Source organism: Grampus griseus (genome assembly GCF_964374135.1).
Source record: "Grampus griseus genome assembly, chromosome: X".
In the NCBI taxonomy this organism is placed as follows: domain Eukaryota; kingdom Metazoa; phylum Chordata; class Mammalia; order Artiodactyla; family Delphinidae; genus Grampus; species Grampus griseus.
The window spans coordinates 11,614,214-11,639,391 of NC_138999.1; the positions used below are offsets into that span (position 1 = coordinate 11,614,214).

At 36.9% G+C, this 25,178-nt stretch overlaps 1 protein-coding gene across 2 annotated transcripts in view; it reads left to right on the top strand.

Moving 5' to 3' along the window:
• Positions 1-25,178, top strand: part of GLRA2 (glycine receptor alpha 2) — a gene marked incomplete at both ends in the record, with an annotated part of 195,577 nt that overhangs the window by 25,338 nt on the left and 145,061 nt on the right. The window contains one exon of one of the 2 annotated variants that reach the window (XM_082681722.1): positions 17,461-17,528. In XM_082681722.1, coding sequence (XP_082537848.1) covers positions 17,461-17,528 — 68 coding nt within the window. Of the gene's footprint in view, positions 1-17,297; positions 17,366-17,460; positions 17,529-25,178 lie in introns of both variants that reach the window. The other variant, XM_082681721.1, reaches the window with a different exon arrangement.

A 25,178-nucleotide genomic window follows, 5' to 3' on the forward strand; every position in this document is an offset into this window, starting at 1 on the left:
AATCTCAAGGTTTAGGAGGAAGATCCTTCCCTGATAGGGGAAGGAGATGGTAAGAGAAAAGAAATAGGTGGCATTTCACACACATTGTCACATTCTGTCCTCCCAATGAACCTATGAATTAGACGAAGATATTTCTTCTTTTATAGATGAGGAAGCTGGAGCCCAGAGTGATTAAATAGCCTACAGAGAGTTATACATATAGTACAAAGCAGAGACAGGTTTTAAATCCAGTTCTAGCTCTGAAGTTTATGATTCTTCCCTTTACTCTATGCTGCACTGGTGAGGGATAATGTCAGGAGGGAGGGCCACAGTCCAGAAGTTTCCCGACCCCCACCTCAAACATGGCAGTTCAGTAGTAGTTTCAGAGGGCCATTGGTGCTCATTGGTGACTGTCATGCTTTTGTCAGAATTTTATCATTCTTGTCGAGTGCTTTGCAAAGAGAGCAAACAGAATGCACTTTCTATTTCACAGGCTGAGATGAAATAATTGATTTAAATGAAGGACTTTTTGAATGAACTCCTCTTTGAAGCTGAAGGGATAGAGGCAACTGATGGGCTTAAAATGCCTTGTATTGAAAGTTGCTCTGAAATAGAATGGAAATACACAGATTTCTTGGCATGCCACTGGCATTTACTTACACAAAAAGGCTTATATTCTGATCAACAGCATTCATGGAGCATTTATTGAATGCCTACTGTGTGCTTAGTACTATATAAATGCCTTAGGAAACACTACAGGGAATCAGATCTGAGCATACTGTCTAGAACATACTAGATAGAATTAGACAAACATGAACAAAAATGACTATACTACAACATGGCAAGGATTATAGGGCTCTGGAAGTTCCAAGAAAGATGACATTCAAGTAGGAAGAACCATGGGAAAATTCACTGTATATGTGTGTGAATTGCACCCATCAATTTCATTATTATAACCTCAAAACCAGCATAGTTCCCTCTTTAAAAATTACTAATGCAAAACAAATCTATTTTCAATTTGTCAGGCCCTAACAAGTTGATGAACTTGCTATTCATTCTGTAAAGTAGTAGGGGATTCAATTAACATGAGAGAAAGTCATCTTTAATCCTATTTTTGTTACTTGCTAAAATGAAAGGAAATATCATTTGGGTTCATGAGAAATTCTCAGATCTCTTCATTTCAAAACTACTTCCAAATGGCATTTAAAATCGTCTTCTTCTAAGGCTAAATGGGCCTTTATTTATTATCCACCCCAATCCCAAGATGGCAAGAATCTCACGTTTTCCAGCAATTCTCCATCTGATGACATTTTATTATAGCATAAATAGAAATATATGTCAATTACACTTACAAATTATTCCCAACATGAAGGTTTCCACTTAGTCTCTGAGATCTTTAAAATAGGAAATGAATTTTGTCACCACAAACAAAGAGCCCTAAATCTCCCAGAACATAAACTGCTCACTAAGGTCACTATGACTCTGCAAACAACAAAAAAGCAGCAGTTTGCTTGTATTAGAAAGAGGCTTAACGAAAATGCCCTCTCTGTGGTGCTTGGCTGGGCACACACTTTTTGTTTCATCTGACATTTCTTGCAGAATGAGTGAAGGGCTTTCCAGCAAATTGTTTCTGACTTGTCCTTAATGCCTGATTTTCTTATATTTTGTCCCACAATTCACCATCTAATTGTAAATGATAATTAGTACAAGACCAGGCACATAATGGGTACTCAATAAATGTTTGCTGACTGACTGAATGACTGAAGAGATATAAGACGGAAATGCACAGAATTCAGCAAGTGCCTGCAAAGAGGCACCAAATTTAATTTCTTGATGAACAAACCAAACAAAGGAGTACAAATTCCATAATACTGCCATTTACTCATCCAAAGTATGTTTATAAATTTTTAAAAATCCACATTCTTTGTTGAAATACATAAGAGAGATGACTTTCTTATCAGAAATTCATATGACCAAAAATATTTGAACATGACCCTAGCATTTGCTTGGCTAAGCAGAAGAATACTCTGAAGCGCGTTTCATTGTTACATAACATGCAAGCCTTGTTAAATTGCCTTTCCACTCATCCTGCACTTCTACCTGCTATTTATAATTGAGTAGTTCTCAACCAGGAGTGATTTTTGTCCCCCAGGGGGCATTTGGCAATGTCTGGACATGTGTTTGGTTGTCACAGCAGGGGCTGTGGGAGGTGGGGTGCTATTGGTATCTACTGACTAGAGACCAAGGATGCTGCGCCACATCCTACAACTCAAAAGACAAACTCCCACAATAAAGAATGATCTGGCCCCAAATGCCAATCCTTAGGTTGAGAAACCCTATTTTATTTTATTTATTTATTTTTTAAAATTTTATTTATTTATTTATTTATGGCTGCCTTGGGTCTTCGTTGCTGCGTGCGGGATTTCTCTAGTTGCAGCAAGCGGGGGCTACTGTTCCTTGCGGTGGCTTCTCTTGTTGCAGAGCACGGGCTCTAGGTGCACGGGCTTCAGTAGTTGCGGCATGCGGGCTCAGGAGTTGTGGCTTGTGGGCTCTAGAGCGCAGGCTCAGTAGTTGTGGGATCTTCCTGGACCAGGGCTCGAACCCGTGTCCCCTGCATTGGCAGGTGGATTCTTAACCACTGAGCCACCAGGGAAGTCCCTGAGAAACCCTATTTTAAATAAAGAAGCTAGCAGGAATGATCTCAAACCCATGGTGCTACATGGTTGTCCAGACATGAAGAATGTTTATGCATAATTCCTGAAAGCAAGTTATACAAGGTGGTTGGATCCTGCTAAAAATTTCTACAGAGCTGAGAAAAAACAACTTATGGAGAGAAGAGAGGGGAAACTGGATGAGATGGGCATTATTTCAGGTAAAGCTTAGCATAGAAAAAGTTGGGAAATCTAAGTTGTAGTCTCAACATTTCAGTTTACTCTGTATTAAAATGGGTTTAATGATGTACCTCCTGCAGAGGCATACTTTGACAACCCAATGAACTTGTAATAATGATAGTAATACTACTACTATTACTATAAATAAGCTTCAATTTATTTTACTATCATGGGCTTTCCATACATTACTACCAATTCTCACAATTAACATCAAGGCAACCATCATTATTCCCATTTTACAGAAGAATTAACAGACCCAGAGAGTTTCTATAATCTGTTTAAAATTCACAGGTAATAATAAGCAGAGCTAGTGGCAAAAATAAGACAGACTGGTAGTTACCATACTGCAAATATATCTTTGAGTAGTATGACCCAAAGTCCAGGTTTCTCAGGACAGTACTGGTTTATGCCTGGCGTTCTTGTGTAATTATTAATAGCACCCAGTTTCAGCTCGGTGCTTTGTGACCACCTAGAGGGGTGGGATAGGGAGGGTGGGAGAGAGGGAGACGCAAGAGGGAAGAGATATGGGAACATATGTATATGTATAACTGATTCACTTTGTTATAAAGCAGAAACTAACACACCACTGTAAAGCAATTATACTCCAATAAAGATGTAAAAAAAAACAAAGTGATCATCTTGCATAAGATAATGGCCCCTGTCTTATCCCTTCTTTTTAAATCATGGAGAAATCCACAGTATGCAAAGATAGAAACTTGCCTGCATTCTCAAAGCCCTCTGACATGGATCTGAGCCGTGTGCACATCTGTCCATTCACTCATCCTTGTGTGAGAGCAGCTAACAAGTGGCAGCCATTAGTGGAAGGACTCACAGAATCTGCCATTTGGTTCTCTGTATTCAAGCTACCTAAGTTGCTAATTAATTGCTTTGTCTGGCAGTTTTACCATTTTATCAGCATGGCTGGTCCAAAGCAAATGGTTTGCTGCATCAGGCTGTAGGAATCAGTAAAAATCCAACCTTTTTTACTTATGTGAATAGTTTGCCCTCTGCACAGACCTGGATGTCAGCAACTAAACTGAATGTAGTAGGACTGATAAAATCATTTTGACCATGTGTTGGGCAGAAGAATCAATAATATATAACTTACTAGTGGTGAATTTTCAAGAAGATTTAAAAAATGCAATGGGTTAGTTTCTGTGACCATTTCTAATTAATATCATGACATTAAAAAAACAACAACTTTCTCCATTCTTTGGGATTAGATGCTTCAAATCACCCCTCGCAAAGGGAGTGCCACCATGAAAAGCCATTCCCTCCCTTTACAACCCTCTCATTCTCCAAGACTCTCTCTTTCATGGGCATCAAATCGAAGTACCACGCAACACAGGAAGCCATCATAAGAAACAGCGCTTCGCCGTGTTCAAACAGCAAGTCTCTGACTGTTAACTATACATCTTTGATTTCTCTATGTGCTTTATTTTCTCCCTTTATCTCTTGAGCTAATGGTGAGAATCCTCCTGCGAGATAAAAATCTTCTTATTCCAAAAGAAATTTAATTTCTGTATAAATCAAGCACATATAGTTACTATTCCATTCCCATCCAGGGGCCCCACACTCAATCAGTTGTGATACTTGAGGACTCATTAAATTATTTACAAGGAATAAAATGCAAAATCAAAATGTCATTCTTGTCTATTTGTGACAAGAGAGAAAAAATAATTTTCATCTTAGTACTCAAAGAATGCCCTCTGCTCTCAAGTCTTTTGCCCTAAAATCATGTTGGAAAATAACATAACTGAGGCAAAACTAATGAACAGTGACTAGTTGTTTTGCTGTTACACAGATTCTCTATGCTCTCCTAGTGCTTATTTTTTTTATCTTTGCTGCAGCCCTCATTTAAATGTTTTCAAGCTTTATTGAGATATAATTGACATATAACGATGTCAAATGTGTAAATTTAAGGTGTACAATGTGTTGAGCTACACACATATTACAAAATCATTACCATGTAGCATTACCTAACACCTCTATCATGTCACATAATTACAAATTCTTTTTCGTGGTAAGAACATTTATGATTCACTTAGCAACTTCCAAGTATATAATACAGTACTGAGAACTATAGCCACCATGCTGTACATTAGATCCCCAGAACTTATTCATCTTATAACTGTAAGTGTGTACCCTTTGACCAACATCTCCCCATTTCCCCCACCTCCCAGCCCCTGGTAACCACCATTCTAATCTCTGTTCCTATTAGTCTGGCTCTTTTAGATTCCACAAATAAGTGACATCATACAGTATTTGTCTCTGGTGATTATTTTTAAATAGAATCCATCACAGAGCTTTAAAAAATTGTATTTATTGTTAATTTAGAAAGCTTTGGTCAATACAAATATATATACGCTTATTTTAATTCAGTCACTATGAATACTAGATAAAATTTTCATTACCATGGTAGAAGTTATAAAAATCAGTTCCAGGTTTTAAATATGCAAGATACAGAATGCTCTTACCATTGATTCATTTTTATGAGCAAGCCTGAGTCATATTAAATATAATTACTGAGTCAAATATCTGTGGTCCACATTATCTGTCCTGGCCCCATTTCTCTTCCATACTGCCTCCTAGCTCTTGTGATAGCATATTGGTCTGACTGGAAATTCATGGTTTTCACCTGGGCCCACTACAGTGCAGCTGGCCCAAAGGATATCATTTCCCATCCACCCTTTCTGCTGAAGTGGATTTTATTCATGCCACAAAGCACAATATCAAGCTCATTGTAGACAGACCTACAGACAGTCCCTATGCTCCTCCATGGCCACGGCCAGTCCTCACTTCAAGATATGGAAAGATTATGGAATTCCAAAACCATTTCTGTGGTTCTCCAACCTCCAACTCTAAGAGTCCAGAGCAGGGCCCAGCAAACTTGACCCATGGCCAAATCTAGTCCACCACCAGTTTTGTAAATAAAGTTTTACAGTAACACAGCCACGCTCATTTATTTATATACTGTCTATGGCTACTTTCACTACAAAGACAGAATTGAGTAATTGTAACAGAGACCTTATGGTCCACAAAGCCTAAAATATTTACCATCTGGCTCTTTACAAAAAAATATTGCTGACCTGTCATCTAGGCCACTGAGTTTTTAAAAGAACTCATCTAGGAATTAATACACTTATCAAATCTGATTACAAGCAGAGTTTGTGACTTGCAACTCTGCATTACATTCCTAGACCACAGGATCATTACGTAAGTTGAGAGTCTTAGATAGATAACTGGGAAAGGTTAAGCTGATCTTCACTGATTCTTTGTTCCTCTTCCATTACCTCCTCATCCCAGGCACCTACCCTGCAGCCCCCAATAAAACATTCCCTCCTTGGCAGGATCACAGGGTATGATAATACCTCTATAATAGCCTTTAGTTCTTATAGTTATATTACTATCATCTAATATAGTTATTGTTCAACAAGAATTTGTTAATTGAATTAATAAATGAATTAATGTAGATCAGCATTTTCAAAACTATGTTTTGAAGAATGCCTGCCATCTTTGCTCCATGAAAAGGATGGTCTATTTTACATAGAGAACAGACTTGTGGTTGCCAAAGAGGGAGTGGGGCAGGGGAGGGTTGGATTAGGAGTTTGGGACTAGCAGATGCAAACTATCATATAGAGAATGGATAAACAACAAGATGCTATTGTATAGCACCAGGAACTATATTCAATATCCTGTAATAAACCATACGGAAAAGAATATGAAAAAGAATATATATGTATAACTGAATCACTTTGCTGCACACCAGAAACTAACACAACATTGTAAATCAACTATACTTCAATTTTTTTTTTTAACAAAAAGGATGGTCTATTTCAAAAAAACAAAAAATCTCCTATGGTCAAATAAAGTTGGGAAACAACAACACATACTTTATTCTCCTTTAGAAGCACCATAATTCACAGGACTGTGTTCAAGTTTTGCAGAGGAAAAGGCTGGCGTCAACAAAATGGCAGAGTAGGCATCTCCAAGCTCTTGTTCCCCACACAGAAACATCAGAAAGTAAGTATAAACTGTCAGAAATAACTTGGTCAGAATTCTGGGAAATAGTCAGAGGTCTACAGCAAGCAAGAAACGACTGAATCAAGAAAAAGCTAACTTCAAAATGGCAGGAAAGCTTTGTGGTGTCTTTACTTGTCCTTGTCCCATCCCCTCCTCAGTAGTGGTTTTGGTTTTGAATCAGTGGCAGCCTACATTCCCAGTGTGGAACCCTGGTCCCTCGTTCTGGAGGAGGCAAGGCAAACATTATTCACAAATTATTTTGTCTGTCTATTCTAACCTGTCTGCATGCTACCAGAAGGACAGATGCAAAGCACTTGTATTAGTTTGCTAGGACTGTTATAACAAAATACCACAGACTAGGTGACTTAAACAATAGAAATTTACTTTCTCACAACTCTTTAGGCTAGAAGTCCAAGATCTATGTGACAGCAGTATTGGTTTCTCCCAAGGACTCTCTCCCTGGCTTGCGGGTGGCCACCTTCTCACTGTGTCCTCTTATGGTCTTTCCTCTGTGCACACACATCCCTGATGTCTCTTTTCTCCTCTTCTTTTAAGGACCCTATTTGTGTCAGATTAGGAACTACATTTATGACCTCATTTAACCTTAATTACCTCTTTAAAGACCTTCTCTCCAAATGCAGTTACATTCTGAGGTACTGGTGGTTAGCACTCCAACATATAAATTTCTTGAAGGGACACAATTCAGCCCATAACAGTGCTCAGCTTTGTTCCACCTAACGTGGTGGAACTCAGGATAGAAAAGCAGTAGGTATTGATCAAAAACACTGCAAGAAACACTAAAAGCCTTCAGATGCCTGGGTAAAAGATTACAGTTGAAACATACAACAGACTATCCAAGGCCTGAGAGCAAAAGCTGAGGAGAGTTTCTTAGGGAAATTACAAAATTCAAAATCAGCCATGGATGCAGGCAGGAAAATTTAGAAAGCCATATGCATTCTCAGGGCAAGATGCATGCTCAGAAAAGACCTGAGAAGATTTCACCTTGGGCTGATCGCTAGGTTCAGTTCAAGAATGGCTATGTATTGAAGGAGTGCCCCAGAACAGAAACAATCCATGAAAACTGGGAAAGGTATTTTTTTTGTTTGTTTGGTAGATTTTTTTAGCCCTTGGCATTCAAGAAAATTTCTATCGAAACCGTAGTTGAACACAAGCTGAGAAACAGAGACTATAAAGGCCATACACAAGAAGGAACATAGTCTTTCCAAAAATAGTGTAGGAAAGTCACCAAATAGATGGCCTACAATAGCTATCAACAATAAAAACATCCATCAAACTCTGGGCAAAGGGGGAGAATCTAATTTCCCCCTTTTCCCTTACTTTCCTCTTGAGTTATCAGTTATAACAGTCAAATATCTAATTATCAACAAATATCACACAGCATATAAAGAAACAGGAAAGTATGTCCTATTTGAAGATAAAAAATAAATTGACAGAAATCATCCCTGAGGAAGTCCAGACATTGGACTTTCTAGATAAATCCTTTAAAATAACTGTCTTAAATATGCTTAAAGATCTAAAGGAAAACAAGGACAAACAATAAAAGGAAATAAGGAAATTGATGTAAGAATAAAATGAGAATATCAATAAAGAGCTAGAAATTATAAAAAGGAACCAAACAGAAGTTCTGGAGCTGAAAAGTGAAAAAATAGAAATGGAAAATTCACTAGAGGAGTTTAACAGTAGATTTGAGCAGGAAGAAGAACCAGTGAATGCAAAGACGGGGCAAGTGAATTACTGAGTCTGAGGAGCATAAAAGAAAAAGAATAAAGAAAACTGAACAGAGTCTAAAGAACCAATGGGATGCCATCAAACAGACCAACATACACATTCTGAGAGTGAGAAAGAGGTGGGAAGAATCTTTGAATATTTGAATAGAATATTTGAAGAAATAATGGCTTCTCAAATTTGATGATATATATAAATCTACAAATCCAAAACCTTCAATGAACTCCAAGTAGGAAAACCCAAAGAGATTCACACTGAGGAACTTTACAATCAAACTGTTGAAAGACAATGAAAGAATTTTTAAAACAGATAGACAAAAGCAATTCATTACTTACATGGGATGCCCAATAAAATCATTAGCCAATCTCTCAGAAGAAGCCTTGGAGACCAGGAGGCAAAGGATGATACATTTAAAGTGCTGAAAGAAAAAAAAATGTAGCTGAGAATTTATATCCAGCAAAACTTTCACAAATGAAAGATAAATTAAGACATTCCCAGATAAACAAAAGCTGAAAGAGTTAACTACAACTAGACTTGCCCTACAGGAAATGATAGAGGGAATCTTTCAGGTTGAAATGCAAGGATGCTAGACAGTAACTCAAAGCCTAATGAAGAAATAAAGGTCTCTGCTAAAGGTAAATACACCAGCAAATATAAAAACAGTATTATGGTATTTTTGGTTTGTGACTCCACTTTTTATCTCCTACAGGATTTATAAGACAAATTCATTAAAAAGTTATTAATTTATGTTACTGGATGTACAATAAATAAAGATATTATTTGTGACAAGAAAAACATAAAGGGAGGAGGATGTAGCTGTACAGGAGTAGAGTTTTTGTATGTTATAGACGTTAAGTTGATATCATTTCAAACTAGACTGTTATAAATTTAGGATGTTAAATGTAATCCCCAGAGTAACCACAAAAAAAAATTCTAAAAAGTATACCTCTTTGAAATAAAAGAGAATCAAAATGGTTCACTACAAAAAAATAAAAATCAACTAAATACGAAAGAGGGTTGTAATAGACAAAAGGAAAAACAAAAAACCTGTAAAATATACAGAGATCAAATACCAAATGGCAGAAGTCATTCCTTAACAGTAATTATTTTAAATCTAAATGTACTAAACTCTTCAATCAAAAGACATAGATAGGAAGAATGGATAAAACAAACTATGATCCAACTATATGCTGTCTACAAGAGACTCACTTTAGATCCAAAGATACAAGTAGATTGACTGTGAAAGGATGGAAAAAGATATTCTATGCAAATAGTAACCAAAAGACAGCTGAGGTGGCTATACTAACATAAGTCAAAATCTCTTAAAAGAGGCAAAGAATGACAATATATATTGATAAAAGAGTCAAGCCATCATGATGATATAACAATCCTAAAAATATATGCACCAAACAACGGAGCCCCAAAATATATGAAGCAAACCTTGATAAAATTGATGGAAGAAATAATACTTTTACAGTAATAGTTGGAGACTTTAATACACCAGTTTCAGTAATAGATGGAACATCAATACAGAGATCAGTAAGGAAATATAGGATATGAACAACACTATAAACCAAATAGACCTAACAAACATAAAGAATACTCCACACAACAACAGCAGAATACACATTCTTCTAAGTGTACATGCAACATTCTCTAGGACAGACCATATATTGGGCTACAAAATAAATCTTAATAAAATTTAAAAGATAAAAATTATAAAAAGTATTGTATCTTTTCCAAACATAGTAGAATGAAGCCAAAAATCAATAATAAAAGGAAAATCAGAAAATTCACAGATATCTGGAAAATAACACACTCTTATACAACCAATAGGTCAAAGAAGAAATCACAAGGGAAATTAAAGAAGAATGAAAACAAAAACACAACATACCAAAACTTATGGGATGCAGTGATAGCAGTGTTCAGAGGGAAATTTATAATGTAAATGCCTGCATTAAAAAAGAAGAAAGATCTCAAATCAATAACCTAACATCACACCTTGAGGAACTAGAAAAAGAAGAGCAAACTAAACCCAAAGCTAGCAGAGGAAATAAATAATAAAGATCAAAGTAGACAAAAATAAAATAGAAAAGCAATTAGAGAATCAACAAAACCAAAAGTTGGCTCTCTTAAAAGATCAACAAAAATTACAAAACTTTAGCTAGACTGACAAAGAAAATAAAGAAGACTCCAATAATAAAAATCAGAAATGAAAGTGGGGGCATTACTACTGACCTTACAGAAGTAAAAAAGAATTATAAGAGAAGATTGTAAACAAATTAGGTAACCTAGATAAAATGGACAAATACCTAGAAATACAGAAATTACCTAAACTGACTCAAGATGAAATAGAAAAATCTCGAACTTATAACAAGTAAAGAAATTGACTGAATAATCAAAAACCTTCCAATAAAGTTCAGGACCAGACAGCTTCACTGGTGAATTCTTACAAACATGTAAAGAAGAATTAACACCAATCCTTCTCAAACTCTTCCAAGAAATAAAAGAAGAAAGAATACTTCCTAATGAGGTCAACATTACCTTGACACCAAAGGCAGATAAATACACCACAAGAAAATAAAAACACAGACAAATACCCTTTGTGGATATAGATGCAAAAATCCACAACAAAATAGTATCAGAACAAATCCAACAGTGAAGTAAAAGGATTATACATCATGGCCAATAGAGATTTATCCCAGGAATGCAAAGCCCTTTTCAATATAATGAAATTGATCAAATACACTACATTAATAGAATGAAGGAAAGAAAACATGTTATCATCTCATTTGATGCTGAAGAGGCAGCTGACAAAGTCCAACAACTTTTAACAGTAAAAAAGGAAAACCACTCAGAAAACTAGGAATAGAAGAGAATTTCTTCTACACAATAAAGAGCACTTATGAAAAATTCCCAGCTAACAACATAACTCAACTATATGCCTTCTATAAGAGGCATACTAAATGGTGAAAGACAAAGCTTTCTCCCTAAGATCAGGAACAAGACAAGGATGCCTGCTTCCACCACTGCTATTCAGCACTTTATTGGCAGTTTTTTCCAGAGCAATTAGATAAGAAAAAGAAATAAAAGGCATTTAAATTTGAAAGGAAGAAGTAAAACTATCTCTGTTTGCAGACGACACGGTCCTATACATTTAAAACCCCAAATAATCCAAAAGAAAACTGCTAGAGCTAATAAATGAATTCAGTAAAACTGCAGCATAAAAGATCAACACACAACAATCAGTTGCGTATCGATACAACTGCAATAAACAATCTGAAAAGGAAGTGAAGAAAACAATTCGATTTACAATAGCATCTAAAAGAATAAAATACATAGGAATAAATTAAACCAAGGAGTGAAAGAGTTGTACAAAGCAAATCACAAAACATGGCTGAAATAAATTAAAGAAGACTTTAAAAAATGGAAAGACACACCATGATCATGGGAAGAAATACTTAATATTGACAAGGTATAAATACTATGCAAAGCAATCTATAATTCAATATGACTCCTATAAAAATTCCAACAGCCTTTTTTTTTTTGAGGAATTGAAAAAACCAATCTTCAAACTCATATGAAATTGCAAGAGGCCCTGAATAGCCAAAACAATCTTGAAAGAGAAGAACAAAGTAGAAGGGTTCACAATTCCTGATTTCAAAAATTACGGCAAAGCTACAGTGATCAAAACAGTGTAGTACTTACATCAGCATAAACATCAGTTCTATCCAATGGAATAGAACTGAGAGTCCATACATCTATAGCCAATTGATTTTGACAAGGGTAGCAAGTCCATTCAGTGAGGGAAATACCAGTCATCAACAAATGGGGCTGGGACACCTGGATTTCTACATGCAAAAGAATGAAATTGGACCTCTATCTCACATCATATACAAAAATTATCTCAAAATAAATCAACAGCTTAAATATAGGGCCTCAAGCCATAAATCTCTTAAAAGAAAACAGGAGTCAATTTTTATGACCATGGATTTGGCAATTGAATGTCTGTTTCTTTTTGATGACACCAAAGCATGAGCAACAAAAGAAAAAATAGGTAAGTTGGACTTCATCAAAACTAAAAACTTTTGGGTATCAAACGACATTACAAGGAAAGAGTAGAGACAATCTACAGAATGGGAGAAAATATTTACAAATTACATGTTTGATAAGGGTTTAATATCCAGAATATATAAAGAACTCCTGCAATTCAGCAGCAGAAAGACAACCCACCCAATACAAAAATAGACTTTTCTCCAAAGAAGATAGCAAATAATCACATGAAAAGATGCTCAATGTCATCAGTCGTTAGGGGAATGAAATTCAAAGCCACTTCACACCTACTAGGATACCGATTATCAAAAAATGGAAAGTAAGCACTGGTTAAGATGTGGAAAAATTAGAAGTCTTATACATTACTTGTGGCAATGTAAAATGGTGTAGCCAATGTGGAAAACAGCATGGCAGTTCCTTAAAAAGTTAAACATAGAATTACCATATGACCCAGCAATTTCACTCCTTGATATATACTCAAAAGAATTGTAAGCAGAAACTCAAACAATTCATTGCAGCATTACTGACAATAGCCAAAAGTTGAAAACAGCCGAAGTGTCCACCAACAGAAACATTTTTTAAATGTAGTATATACATACAATGGATTATTACTGAGCCATAAAAAAAGAAGTTCTGATACATGCTACAACATGGATGAACCCTGAAATCATTATGTTAAGTGAAAGAAGCCAGACACAAAGGACAAATATTGTATGATTCTACTTATATGAAATATCTTGAATAGACAAATTTATAGAGACACAAAGTAGATTAAAAGTTGCCGGGGGGCTGGACAGAGAGAAGTACGGGACACTATTGCTTAATGGTTACAAAGTTTCTGTTTGAAGTGATGGAAAAGTTTTATAAATAGATAATGGTGATGGTTGCACAACTTTGGGTTTGACCTAAGAAGTTTTATTAATGGACTAGAGTTGACATTTCAAGGAACACTCATGAAAGACTGAATGACACAAAGAAATGATTTTGATCTTGAAAGGGAGAAAAAATTGATCTGCAGGAACAAATCCCCTTTGTTAAAGTGAAGACCACTTCAGCAGGACTTGAATGGGGCCTGAGTTTCTGGGACCAACAAGGTCCCAGGTGGTGCTGATTCTGCTGATCTTCCAACTCCGGTGTAAGCAGCAGGGGACACAATAGTTAGGATGCACTATTCACAGTGATCCTATTCCCTCTTACAGTGAATTTGATCAATTGATCCAAAACTGAAGATGTTAATGAGCAATAATCAATAACTCTATTACCCCTCTCAAGCAGCATAACTGTAATTTTACTTGGGTTACCAAAACAAATGCCTTACTCCAAAGAAGACAGTCTGAGAGAGATATTTAGCAACAAAGAGGATCAGTATGGGATGAGGCTTGTTATAGCTTGTGCTGGGGGTCAGGGAGGGGAACCATCTTTCCTAATCCCTATGAAGTATTCTAAATATATTTTTTACTTCCATTTATACTTGAGTTATGGCAAGGTTGTTCTCTCTCATAAGAATAAGGCAAAAAATAAAGGAAGAGAGTGAGAAAGAAAGGAAAAGAGGGAGGGAGAGAAGGTAGACGGGAGAGAGGAGACAAGGAAGGAAGGGAGGGAGGGGAGGATAGGGATATGAGAGATTAGATGTCTACATAATTCTTCTTCCCAGTCAAATTCTCATCCAATTCACTTTGGAATATCTTCGGTGATAAACCAATTAGATGAGGTTAACTAGTGTTAACTCTTTCTGCAGTTTATAGAACACATTCATTCGCTGGTGATCACATCTAAGAATATGTTCTTGTTAATTAGAACACCTTAGCAGATTATTGGGCTAAAACAGAGGAAAGGTTGTGCTGGCACATGTCAGGATAACTCTTAAAAGTGAAAAATGATTCTATCATTCAACCCGAAAAACTTGCAGGCATATTCCCATATTTAGGTAACTTCTATCCTTAGAATGAGTCTATTGGCCTCAGGCATTTTATCCCTGTAGTTTAAAAAGGTGTCCCTAAACTTAGGCAGTTTCTGCCTCTTACAAACTCTGTGACCTTGGGAAAATTAATGAATTTCCTTTATGCCTCAGTTTCCTCATCCGTAAAATGGGGGACATGGAAGCATGTAATTACTGAAGAATGAAATAAGGCACTCATTGGCATGCAGCGAGGTTTTAATATATGTGGGCTCTTATTATACGCATGTGCTAATCCCTTATCAAAAAAAAGTTACTTTTTTTCTTCCCAAGGTTTTATACCCAAATGCAAATGAACCTTAAGGCAATGCCCAAGATTGAAGCGATCAGATGTGAAGGATTAAATTATCCCAGAAATGTACAAACCAATGGGAAATACCATGGTTGGCAGGTCAGAGGATATTATGCAATGAATCCAGTGCAGCAAAGGGGTTTAAAGTTTAGGTTTTTGGAATCAGAATGATGAGACATTGAGTCTCAGCTTCTCTAATTACTGTGGCATGACTTTAAGCAAGTCACTTAACCTCTCTAACCCCCAGTTTCCTCATCTGAAAATATTTATTGGAGCAGTAAAACAATTCCTCTTTTGTGAGGATTAAACTAGGTAATTTTTTTAATGTGCTTAGTACAGTGTGTCAATATGTGGTGGCTTAAAAAATATTTTGAATTCTAGCAATATACTCACACTGTCATTTACTGGGAACGTTAGAAACAGATATATGATGGTAGGACCCAGCCTTCTAATTGGTTTCAAGCCAGGTGGGGAGTCCAGACAATCAGATAATGTACAGTATGAGACAAACTACATTTGGATTTTCAAATTCTTCCTGTTAAGATGACATTTCTCTCTTTCCTGTTTCTTTTCCCACATCATTCATTTTCTACCTTGCATATAAAAATTCATGAAAGTTTTCCATCCTGAATTGGACCATCTAAAAGGAAATATTTTCTTGTGAAGAGAGGAAAAAAAAGCAAAGATACATAATTTCTCATGACGTGCCTCTACCTTGTCTAATTTATTTCTTATTAGCAGAAGAATATATTTGTTATAGAATAAAATTCTATGACCAAGAAAGAGACTCTTTTTGGTTTTCGTTTTGCTTTGTTTTGTTTGTTTTGAATAACCGAAACAGAAAAACAAAATCAAGTAGAGTAGGAAGTGACCATGGAGAGGAAGTCAAGTTGGCAGATACTGAATAACAGAGGGATGAACTAAAAGATGGAATATTTCAAAGATGCAGGCTGAAAATGCTTTGGTAATATGGTGGTGCCTATGATTCCACGCCTGCAAACACTTCTTAAAAAATAAACACATTTTCATTAAAAACAGAAAAGTTAGTTATGTTAAAAAGAAAAACAGCTCAATACATCTCTTTTACCCAAACTCCTTGCTCCTTCTTTTACCAAAAGTCCTTGCCTGGGGGAGTCCATTAGCTGTTGAGTCCTTTTCCTTTCCTCATTTTGAGAACTCAACGTGGACTTGTAGAAGTAAAAACATGGCGCTCAAGTGTGGCCACAGCTGTGTTTTACTACCAGCCTTTGAGGGAGGCCTCAAGTCAAACTCCTCCTCATTCAGATCCTACTGGCTTGTTGGGTACTGAGCCAACTGGGGTGTACCTTGCACCAGGTTGCTGAGCCTTTGTCAAGTGAAAAGAGACAAATTTCCACAGGGGAAAGCAGTGAGTGAATAGACAGTTCATGGCAGTATGAGCCATTTCTTATCTCAGAAAGCATTATGGGGAAACTACATGAGGGCAATAAACATATTGCTCAGCATAACATGAAACCGGAAATCATCAGGAAGTGATTTATCTGTTGTCAAAGGGCAAAGAGTCTGTGGCCATACCCCTTGAACACGCCTGATTATACCTGAAGCTAAGCAGAGTCAGGCCTGGTTAGTGCTTGGATGAGAGACAAAGGGCAAGAGGAAAGAGAGTTAGTCCCTCCGTCTCTGGAGGAAAAAGTAGGCTCTTTGTTTATAGCACATTTAGGATTAATAAATCTTTCTTTACAGTATATTTACTGAGGCAACAATCTGGACATTAAGTGACACTGCTGTGTTTGGTTCTTAAGATGAGCTGATTTTCTTTGATTTTGTATTTCTGTGCATCATTTTTCATTGGGGGGGTCACAGGATATAAAGAAGGAATAGGGTAAATTCAGAGGTATCAAGAGAATCAAACTAGATCCACTGATTTAAAGGGTATCACATGAAAGGAGGTGGATATTCCTGACCCATCCACAGTTCAAAACGCAGCTCCATTTGAACTCATAAACGTGGGCTATTTCATCACCATGGGCGCCTACTGTTGACATCTACAATGTTGATGAGCCTAAGGTCAAAGAAAGCCACCCACCCAAAAGGCAATTTTGATAGCAACTATTGACAATGAATTCCGTTTAATAGTCTTCAGCTTATATTTTCCAAATCCAAAACTCTTCAGGGTAAGTTACTGCATAACTGTCATTATTGGAAATGCTAGTGGGAATGCTATCACTGTTAACCTCTCTGGGTAAAACTTTTTTTTTTTTTTTGCAATCTCACCATCATTTTAATTTTGTTTACATCTCTAGTCATTTGCACAGATGTTGATGGAGCTGTATTTTTGCTTCAATGTCTATTGCAACATTCTTATTGCGTTCTGCAGGTCCTCCAGTAAACGTTACTTGCAATATTTTTATCAACAGTTTTGGATCAGTCACAGAAACCACCATGGTAAGTGCTACAACGCCACTGGCAAGAGAAAAACGTGACTTGATTATGCCATGAACACAACCTGTCAAATTTTCTATTTATTGTTCAACTTGCAGGGCCTCCTGTAAATGTTACCTGCAACATATTTATCAACAGCTTTGGGTCAATAGCAGAAACTACAATGGTGAGTGGGACTGAGCACTGAAGCCATCGTGTGAAGGAATGGGATATGCGATCAAACAGTACTGTTGTATATTTGTAGGACATTTACTGAGTGCCAATTTCCAAGTTCATTCACCTCTAGAAAACAATTAGTTATTTATTTAAAATTCAATAATCTTTTATCCATCATGCCAGAGAAATTTTGGAAACACATGATGTTCGGTTAGATTTAGGTAGAATTATCAGTATTAAGCATGGTTTACAGTTAAGGATATTTAAATATTTGCATCTCCAATGTTTCAGAAATACAAATTTCAAAGTTTGGGAGATATTTTTCATATAATAGGAAGTTTTAACATAATCAAGCCTCAGACATGCTACATTTAAGACAGGGGTCCCCAACCCCCCACCCCCTGGGCCTCACATTGTTACCGGTCAGAGGCCTGTTAGGAACCTGTCCGCACTGCAGGAGGTGAGTGGCAGGCTAGCGAGCGAGGCTTCATCTGCCGCTCCCCATCGCCCGCATTACCACCTGAAACACCCAACCATTCCCCTCCCCCCCGCCCCGCCCCCACTCCATGGAAAAATTGTCTTCCTCGAAACTGGTCCCTGGCGCCAAAAAGGTTGGGGACCGCTGATTTAAGATATACGCCAAGGAGCTGACCTTACAATGAACACACACACACACACACACACACACACACAATTTGGTGGCAATAGAAAGTTGTTCCAAGTCCAAAGCAATTACATCACATGCATGGCTTTTCCAAAAAAAAAAAAAAACATAAACATAAAAAACTAATAAACAACCATCACACTCTAAGTGCAGACATGTTTCACATACATGAAAAAGATCTCAGATACTGTAAAATCCACCAAGATTCCTTATCAATGTCAAGATGGCGCTGTTGCCTGTGACACAGCCTATTAGATAAGTAGGCTTACAGTGCTAGGCTATTGTGTGGAGATTACATTTTGGGTAAAACATTTTCTTGGCCCCCATACAATTTAAGTCCTAAGTCAATTGGCTGGTTCAAATTTTCAGTACTATGTAAAGTATACAGTCATATTATTGAATGAGATCGAAATAAACTATAGTTGAGCGTGACTATACTACTATGGTGGCCGATGTCCTAGAAACACTCAAGAAGTGAAATAATGAGCATAATGCCATTGAGAAGTAAAAAATAGTGTTCCCCTGTGTTTATGAATTCTCTCTTTTAGGCTACCAGGATTGTGTTTAACAAATTACTGTACTTTTTGGTGTCCTTAATGTTATAAAAGAATAATTTACCTCTTATCACTCCTTTCCACTGGCAAGTCAGACATAATGCAACTCCACTACCCGTTTTAATATTATTCTGACACAGCATTGTCCAGAAACGAGACTTTTGGGGCTTTGACAGTATGTAGTGCATTAAGAATTTTACCCAACCAGGATAGTTTTGATAGGGTTATTAAATGACTCATAAGAAAAGCTGAACATGGAAAGAAGACTCCAACTCTGTACTTGGCATTCAGTTTCTGTCTCTCCCCTCCTGGTTTTATCCTGGTAACAGAGGGGCAAATCTTCCAGCCGCCCAAATCACTATCACCAGCTTTACACGATGGCATTCAATGACAATATTTGCACGACCTAACGCTGATTGCTTTAATTAGACCCTTAAGTTGCTTTGATTAAATCTCCTTATTGCCTTTTACCCTCAATCAAAAATGTAAATGTGCACCTTTCCAGTGTTCATTAATGCAAGAAAAAGCTAAATATTTAAGGAGATGAAAATGGAAACGATGGATATCCTTGTTTTCCTGTGTCTTTAAGAGCTACTGAAGGTGTTTAATAAATGGGCTGCTTAGGTGCTTCTTGGCCACTTATTAAGGTGTCCTTTGTCATGTTTCCTACGCAAAAATTTGGAAATCATTGTCCAAGTGTAATATCAACGGCCTGTCTATTCTGCTGTATGAGACGTACTGAATCGCATGACCAGAAGAATGATGTGTATTGTGCTTCTTTTATTTCATTTCTTGGCTTCTGATGTAATGACAAACTGAATTTGGCTTTTAAAAATATCTTTTATTTTCTTCAATTATGGCTTTTGTGTGAAACTAAAAAAAATGTTTTTTGAAACTCTACCATGCTTAAATCAAAGAATAAATCATGTCATGTAGGGTAGGGACTGGCAAACATTTTTCTCTAAAAAGCCAGACGGTAAATACTTAAGACTTTGAGGACCAGACAGTCTCTGTCACAACTACTTAATTCTGCCCTTTTGGCATAAAAGAAGCCATAAACGATAGTAAGTAAATGGGTGTGGCTATACTCCAAAAAAAAACTACTTATAAACACAGGCTATGGCCAAATTTGGCCCACAGGCCATAGGTTGCCAACTCCGGGATCTAAGGCATCACTATTTAAAATGGACATTATTCAGGGGCTCATAAGAACGTGAGAATTGCTCCACCTTGAAAAGGTCTTACTTTCCCAGACCCCTTAGGCCCTGCCTGGGGACCTACCTGATGTACCCACAGAGTGTCATCACAGCCTGAGCTTCCCTTACCAAAACCCTGAGATTCTACCATCCACGAACATTCTCACAAAATGTGACTCAAAAAAATGGTCAAAAAAGTTAAACAGAAACAGATTCTTCCTTGAACTGTCTTTAGTTGGAGTCAAGACATCAGACCTTTAGGTTTTATGCACAGTAATATATGTAGTCATTGAGGACGTTGATTAGTGCTATGGTGGGGGGATAATAGTTTTGCTTTCTCTATGTTTTCTGGAATGATTTTTTTCCAAGAATGTCTCAGAGTTTCGAGTTTCTGAGCATGTTGATTTCCCTCTCTTCCCTCATGTCCCACTCTTATCCCACAACCCTTGACAGCATTATTGAAGGATTTAGTTTGGATGTTTGTTTCTAAATAAGAGGCAATAATTATCTGTTTTAAGAATGTGATATGACTTTCTTTTGGTTCTATCCAGTCTGCCCTCTTATGTTTGATGAAATCCCACTAAACTACTGTTGGTACTAACTGCCCACAAAGATTAGGCTCACTTACAGACACAGTATTGCCTCTTACTCCTTTGGTATGTTAGTGTTTAAAGACTGTGCTCACGGGACAATATATTTGTGTTATTCTAAGGAATATTTTTATGGATCATTATGATCATGCACATTATTTCAAAACATGTACTTCTGTTCATTAAGAGTCACAGGGATCCGGTGACGTTCATTACTAGCTGACCCTGTGTTAAAAGTATTCAGTGGAACAATTTTTTTTTTTCCTTATGATTCCAAAAGACTCAGAAGACCAGTAAGGGATGTATGATGAGACAGGTTATCTTTCGGTTTTGGAACATCAGTTTACCATTTCCTTTTCTTTCTTTCCCCTTTTCCTTTAGCTAGTGATGGCAAGTGAATTTACAGGATGAGGAGTGTATTTGCAACCGCCTCCTTCCTACTATAAAGTCATAGTTTGGGAATATCGATAATGTCAGTAAAGGTCAAGAGTATTTGCATGCCATCTGCATACAGCTGTCCCCAAGGTTGGGCCATCAGAAAATGGAGAAGAGATAGTCTCCTCAAAGCTTCCAAATGACTGCCTGGAAGGATGTGGGTGAATAGACTGTGATTTGGACCTATGGGTGCTGGAACACTCCCCATGCTACAGCAGCAGACTCAGACCCTTTCCTCATTTAATATTGAGAGACTGCAATAGGGGGAAGGGGGTAGAAAGAGCTGAAGGTGTACAAAACGTGTCCACTTGGAGAGCATCTCCAGAATATGATTCCAGCTCCCCAAACTCTTCCCCAAATTCCACATGCTCTGCTGGTTACCGCTACAGGGTGAAGAGCTGTTTTATCTCCGATCTGAAATCACTTTCCTAAAGAACTGGATAAGGTGTAGACAGTCCCTTAGGAGAATGCAGGCTACGCTGTAACTGCTGGAATGACATTACAGACCTTTCATTCTATAGGTGCATAAGCAACTCATAAGGAGATGCTAACTTACCAGGAATAGCAGGTAGCTACATTCCTTATTTCTGAATTTTTAAGGGAGAACCAAGAATCTACCTAACATTTTGTTAATCTGAGATATAAGGTGTCCTTGGTCTCTAAATTAACAATGCAATGTTAAAACCTGGATTCATCATAAAGCAACTGCCCCCCCTCCCATAATTTCAAATTCAAAGCTAACTTCCCATATTCAAAGCTAGCACAGACTCAAGATGATGAAAACTTCACTGCAGTGTAGCTAGAAGTTAAAACTGAAGTGCCATATAGGTCTGTGGGAAATCCACAAAGCATATGTTTGTCTATAATAACTTTATAACATAACTGGATTGAAAAATATATACCTATAAAAATAAAAAGAGAGCAGTAAAGTTTAATAACAATATTTATGAGACAGAGTGGCAATCTCTATGTACAAATGCTACACTAAATATAATAGTAACAAAATAATTCAATTTAAGGAAACAATCTTTGTGGCAATGGGCATAGAATTAGAAGGTACCAAGAAAAGTAAAACTTTAGAAATTCTAAATTTGATATGAAATAATAGTATGGAATATAGGTACTTGTATTAACTGTGCTAAGAATATAATAAAGATTCTATGACTTACACATAGCTTTTGAAAAAATAAAAGATATGTGTATGTATTTACACACATACGCATGTGCACACATACACATATATATACACATATATATATAATATATACATACACACACACTTTTTAATTTGAATTTTTCTATTACCTAATCTAGTACCCAGAGAGTCAATCATAGGAAAACAAATTTTAATACAAGGAAATACGTCATTTATTTGAAGTAGAATCTGTCTCTGGAGAGAGAAGGCAGTATAAAAGAAAATTCAGTCTACACTTGAGCATGTCTCTTAATATTTACTTCTTTAATATTTCATTAAACCTAGAAGCAAAAATAAAGACAAAGAAAGGCTACAGAGCAATATAACTATCTCCTGTGGTTTGGAATATCTTGAGAGAATAAACCTATCTGTAAATAAACAGAGGTGATGCACAGATAAATCATGCATCAAATTTGTACCCTACATTGAAAATGATAGTGAACTGAAAGAATTACAGAGGCACAGCCCCGGAAAATCTTTTCTTTGGCTATCTACTTCTCTATATCCTTGGGCGCCCTTTTCTATTCTTAAAGGTTTTAAGGGTTGCCATTTATTTTGGAATAATGTATAGCATCATGAAAAAAATTATGGAAAATTTTAATTCCTATACATTATAAAGAACAAACACTCCCAAAATATCTAATAAAAGTCTTGTTTCATATAATTCCTGTCATTGTGGAGTAAAATGTATTTTCTCCTCTAACTTTTCCACTTATTCTTGCTTATGAATAGGCTAATTAATTTATTTTAAATTAACTGTTAGATATTTAATGGTTCTATTGTGATAAGATAGATTCAGTGCTCTTTTTAAAGTTCTGATATTGGGAGAACCTATTTTATTATTTTAAATAGATAAAATTCAAAATAGAAAAGCAGGAAACACTGGAGAAGAATACTTGTGGGAAAGACTTTTTAAAAAGATGTATTAATACATTAGCTGGGAAATTTTATATTGAGATTTTTTTTAAAAAGGTCAATGTTTTCATATTGTATGTCACCAATGTAATATTCTCTAGAGGCTCTCAAAATGCATCTTTAAATCATTCTCAGGTTCAAAGGAGGACTGCAATGATGTTGTCCTGGTGATTCTGCCGCCCAGTGCTCGCTATCTGGCGTCTCATGGCCTCTCCCATTTTATGTTTCCTTCCTGGGTGGGGGGCCTCAATGGCCTCCCAATGGCCTAAGAAATTTAACCCATTCACCTCTGTTATTTCCAGCTGTCATTACTTCTTGTACTTAGAGTTCTTCTACCTCCAGAATTGGCTAAGAGATGGCGTCCTCTTCTTTCCTACTGAAACAAGCTCCTAGACCCACACACACAAAATTTTATGAAGGATAATTGGTTCCCACCCTAAGGGAAATAAAAGGGGTAGATGTCACACAGTGAAGACACTGCATCTTTTTCCTTCAGGAAACCTTAAGAAAATCTCACAGTTGATCTATCCAGTGCCTATTTATACGCAAATTGGATTATTGTATTTTCAATAGCCCCTGTTTTGATTTTCTACAAATCACACATTCCCACTCTTTACTCACACAAAACTCCAAAGGTTCCAGTCACTCCTATTGCCAATGAAACGCTGAACTGATAATCTCTTTCCAGTTACTACCCTCTGGTCTCTTTGGACAATCCCCAAAATGCAAAATATGTGATGGGGAGAACTCTGAGGTTCTGCCATCCTCTTGGCTCACTCATGGAAGGAGGGGGCAGCCAGTGAGCAAACAGAATGGGATGGAAGCCTGGCTGGCCTCACAACAGCACCCTCTTAGGTCTGGGAATTTGCTGTGCAAGCCTGGTATAATCCCAAATAAAAGTCAGCTGATAAAATTTTCCAAGTCAGAAAGTCCTTATGTTGTACAACAAGGAAACGTACAGTTATTTCTTTTAATATTTCAGCTTTTCCTAATAAGCTGGGTTCTGATGACTGATTTTCAGAAGTTAGTAACTACTTGATTATTAGCATTCTTTAAACCCACAGGGGGCACTCTTTCTAAGAACTGCCACTTCCAAAATACTCTACCAGCCTGATCATCAGGATGGCTGTATTTGGGGGGGAAAGTCATGGGAATTTGGAGAGTTTAGTAATAAGCAGAAGGAACTGGATTTGAAGCTCTCTTCCATACACCCTGATCTTTATAACTTACTTACAGATTTTCTTTTGGCTCTAAAGGGATTAACCAAAACCGACCAACCCGAGGTGGTCTCCATTGTACCTTATAGAGTAACCAACCATCTGAGTTTTGCCTAGGACTGAGTGGGTTCCCTGAAAATTTCATTTTTACCTGAGGCTAAAATGGGAAAGTTCTCAGGCAAACCAAGGACATGTTGGTCACTGTTAGAGAAAAGTAAACAATGACTCAAAATCCAGGTGCCCAAACAAAGATGTGGAAACAAAGCAAATGAAGGTGAAAAAGGTAAAGGAAAGAGAGTAAAATGGGATGAGTATGTATCACCCTAAATGACCACAGTGGCAGATGTGGACCACTGTTAGCTCTGAACCATAGTCCTGCTTGACTAGGGAATACTGTTGAAGCCTTTATTGGGTCTGCTCTGTCAAGCGAAGCAACAGTTTCCATGAACTTAAAGACCTTTGAGTAGAAATCCTCTGAAGAGAAGTTACTGTCCCAAGCTGATTCATTAGCACAGAAGAAAATTCCCATGCCAAGTCGAATGACAGGGTGTACCTGAGGCTCCCACAGGGAGGAACACCTTTATCAAAAGGTGCTCAGATTAGGAAAACATGAAAAAGATTTCTGTTTTGAAATCTCCAGTTGACTACTGTAGATACAACCCATTCAGAGAAATGATAAAATATTTAAGAATTTCAAAAGTAAGTAGCTGTAAGGGAATTATCTTGTCAACATGAACCATCTTAATATTTATGTTGATGAATTTAAAAAATATTGGCCCATCATGTCAGAGTTTTATGATAAGATTTCTACTACCAAAATTACAGAGTGGGTTTTCTTCTGCCCAGAGCATCTGAGCAGATTGAAAATAGAGATCATGTCATTTCTGATTTGGA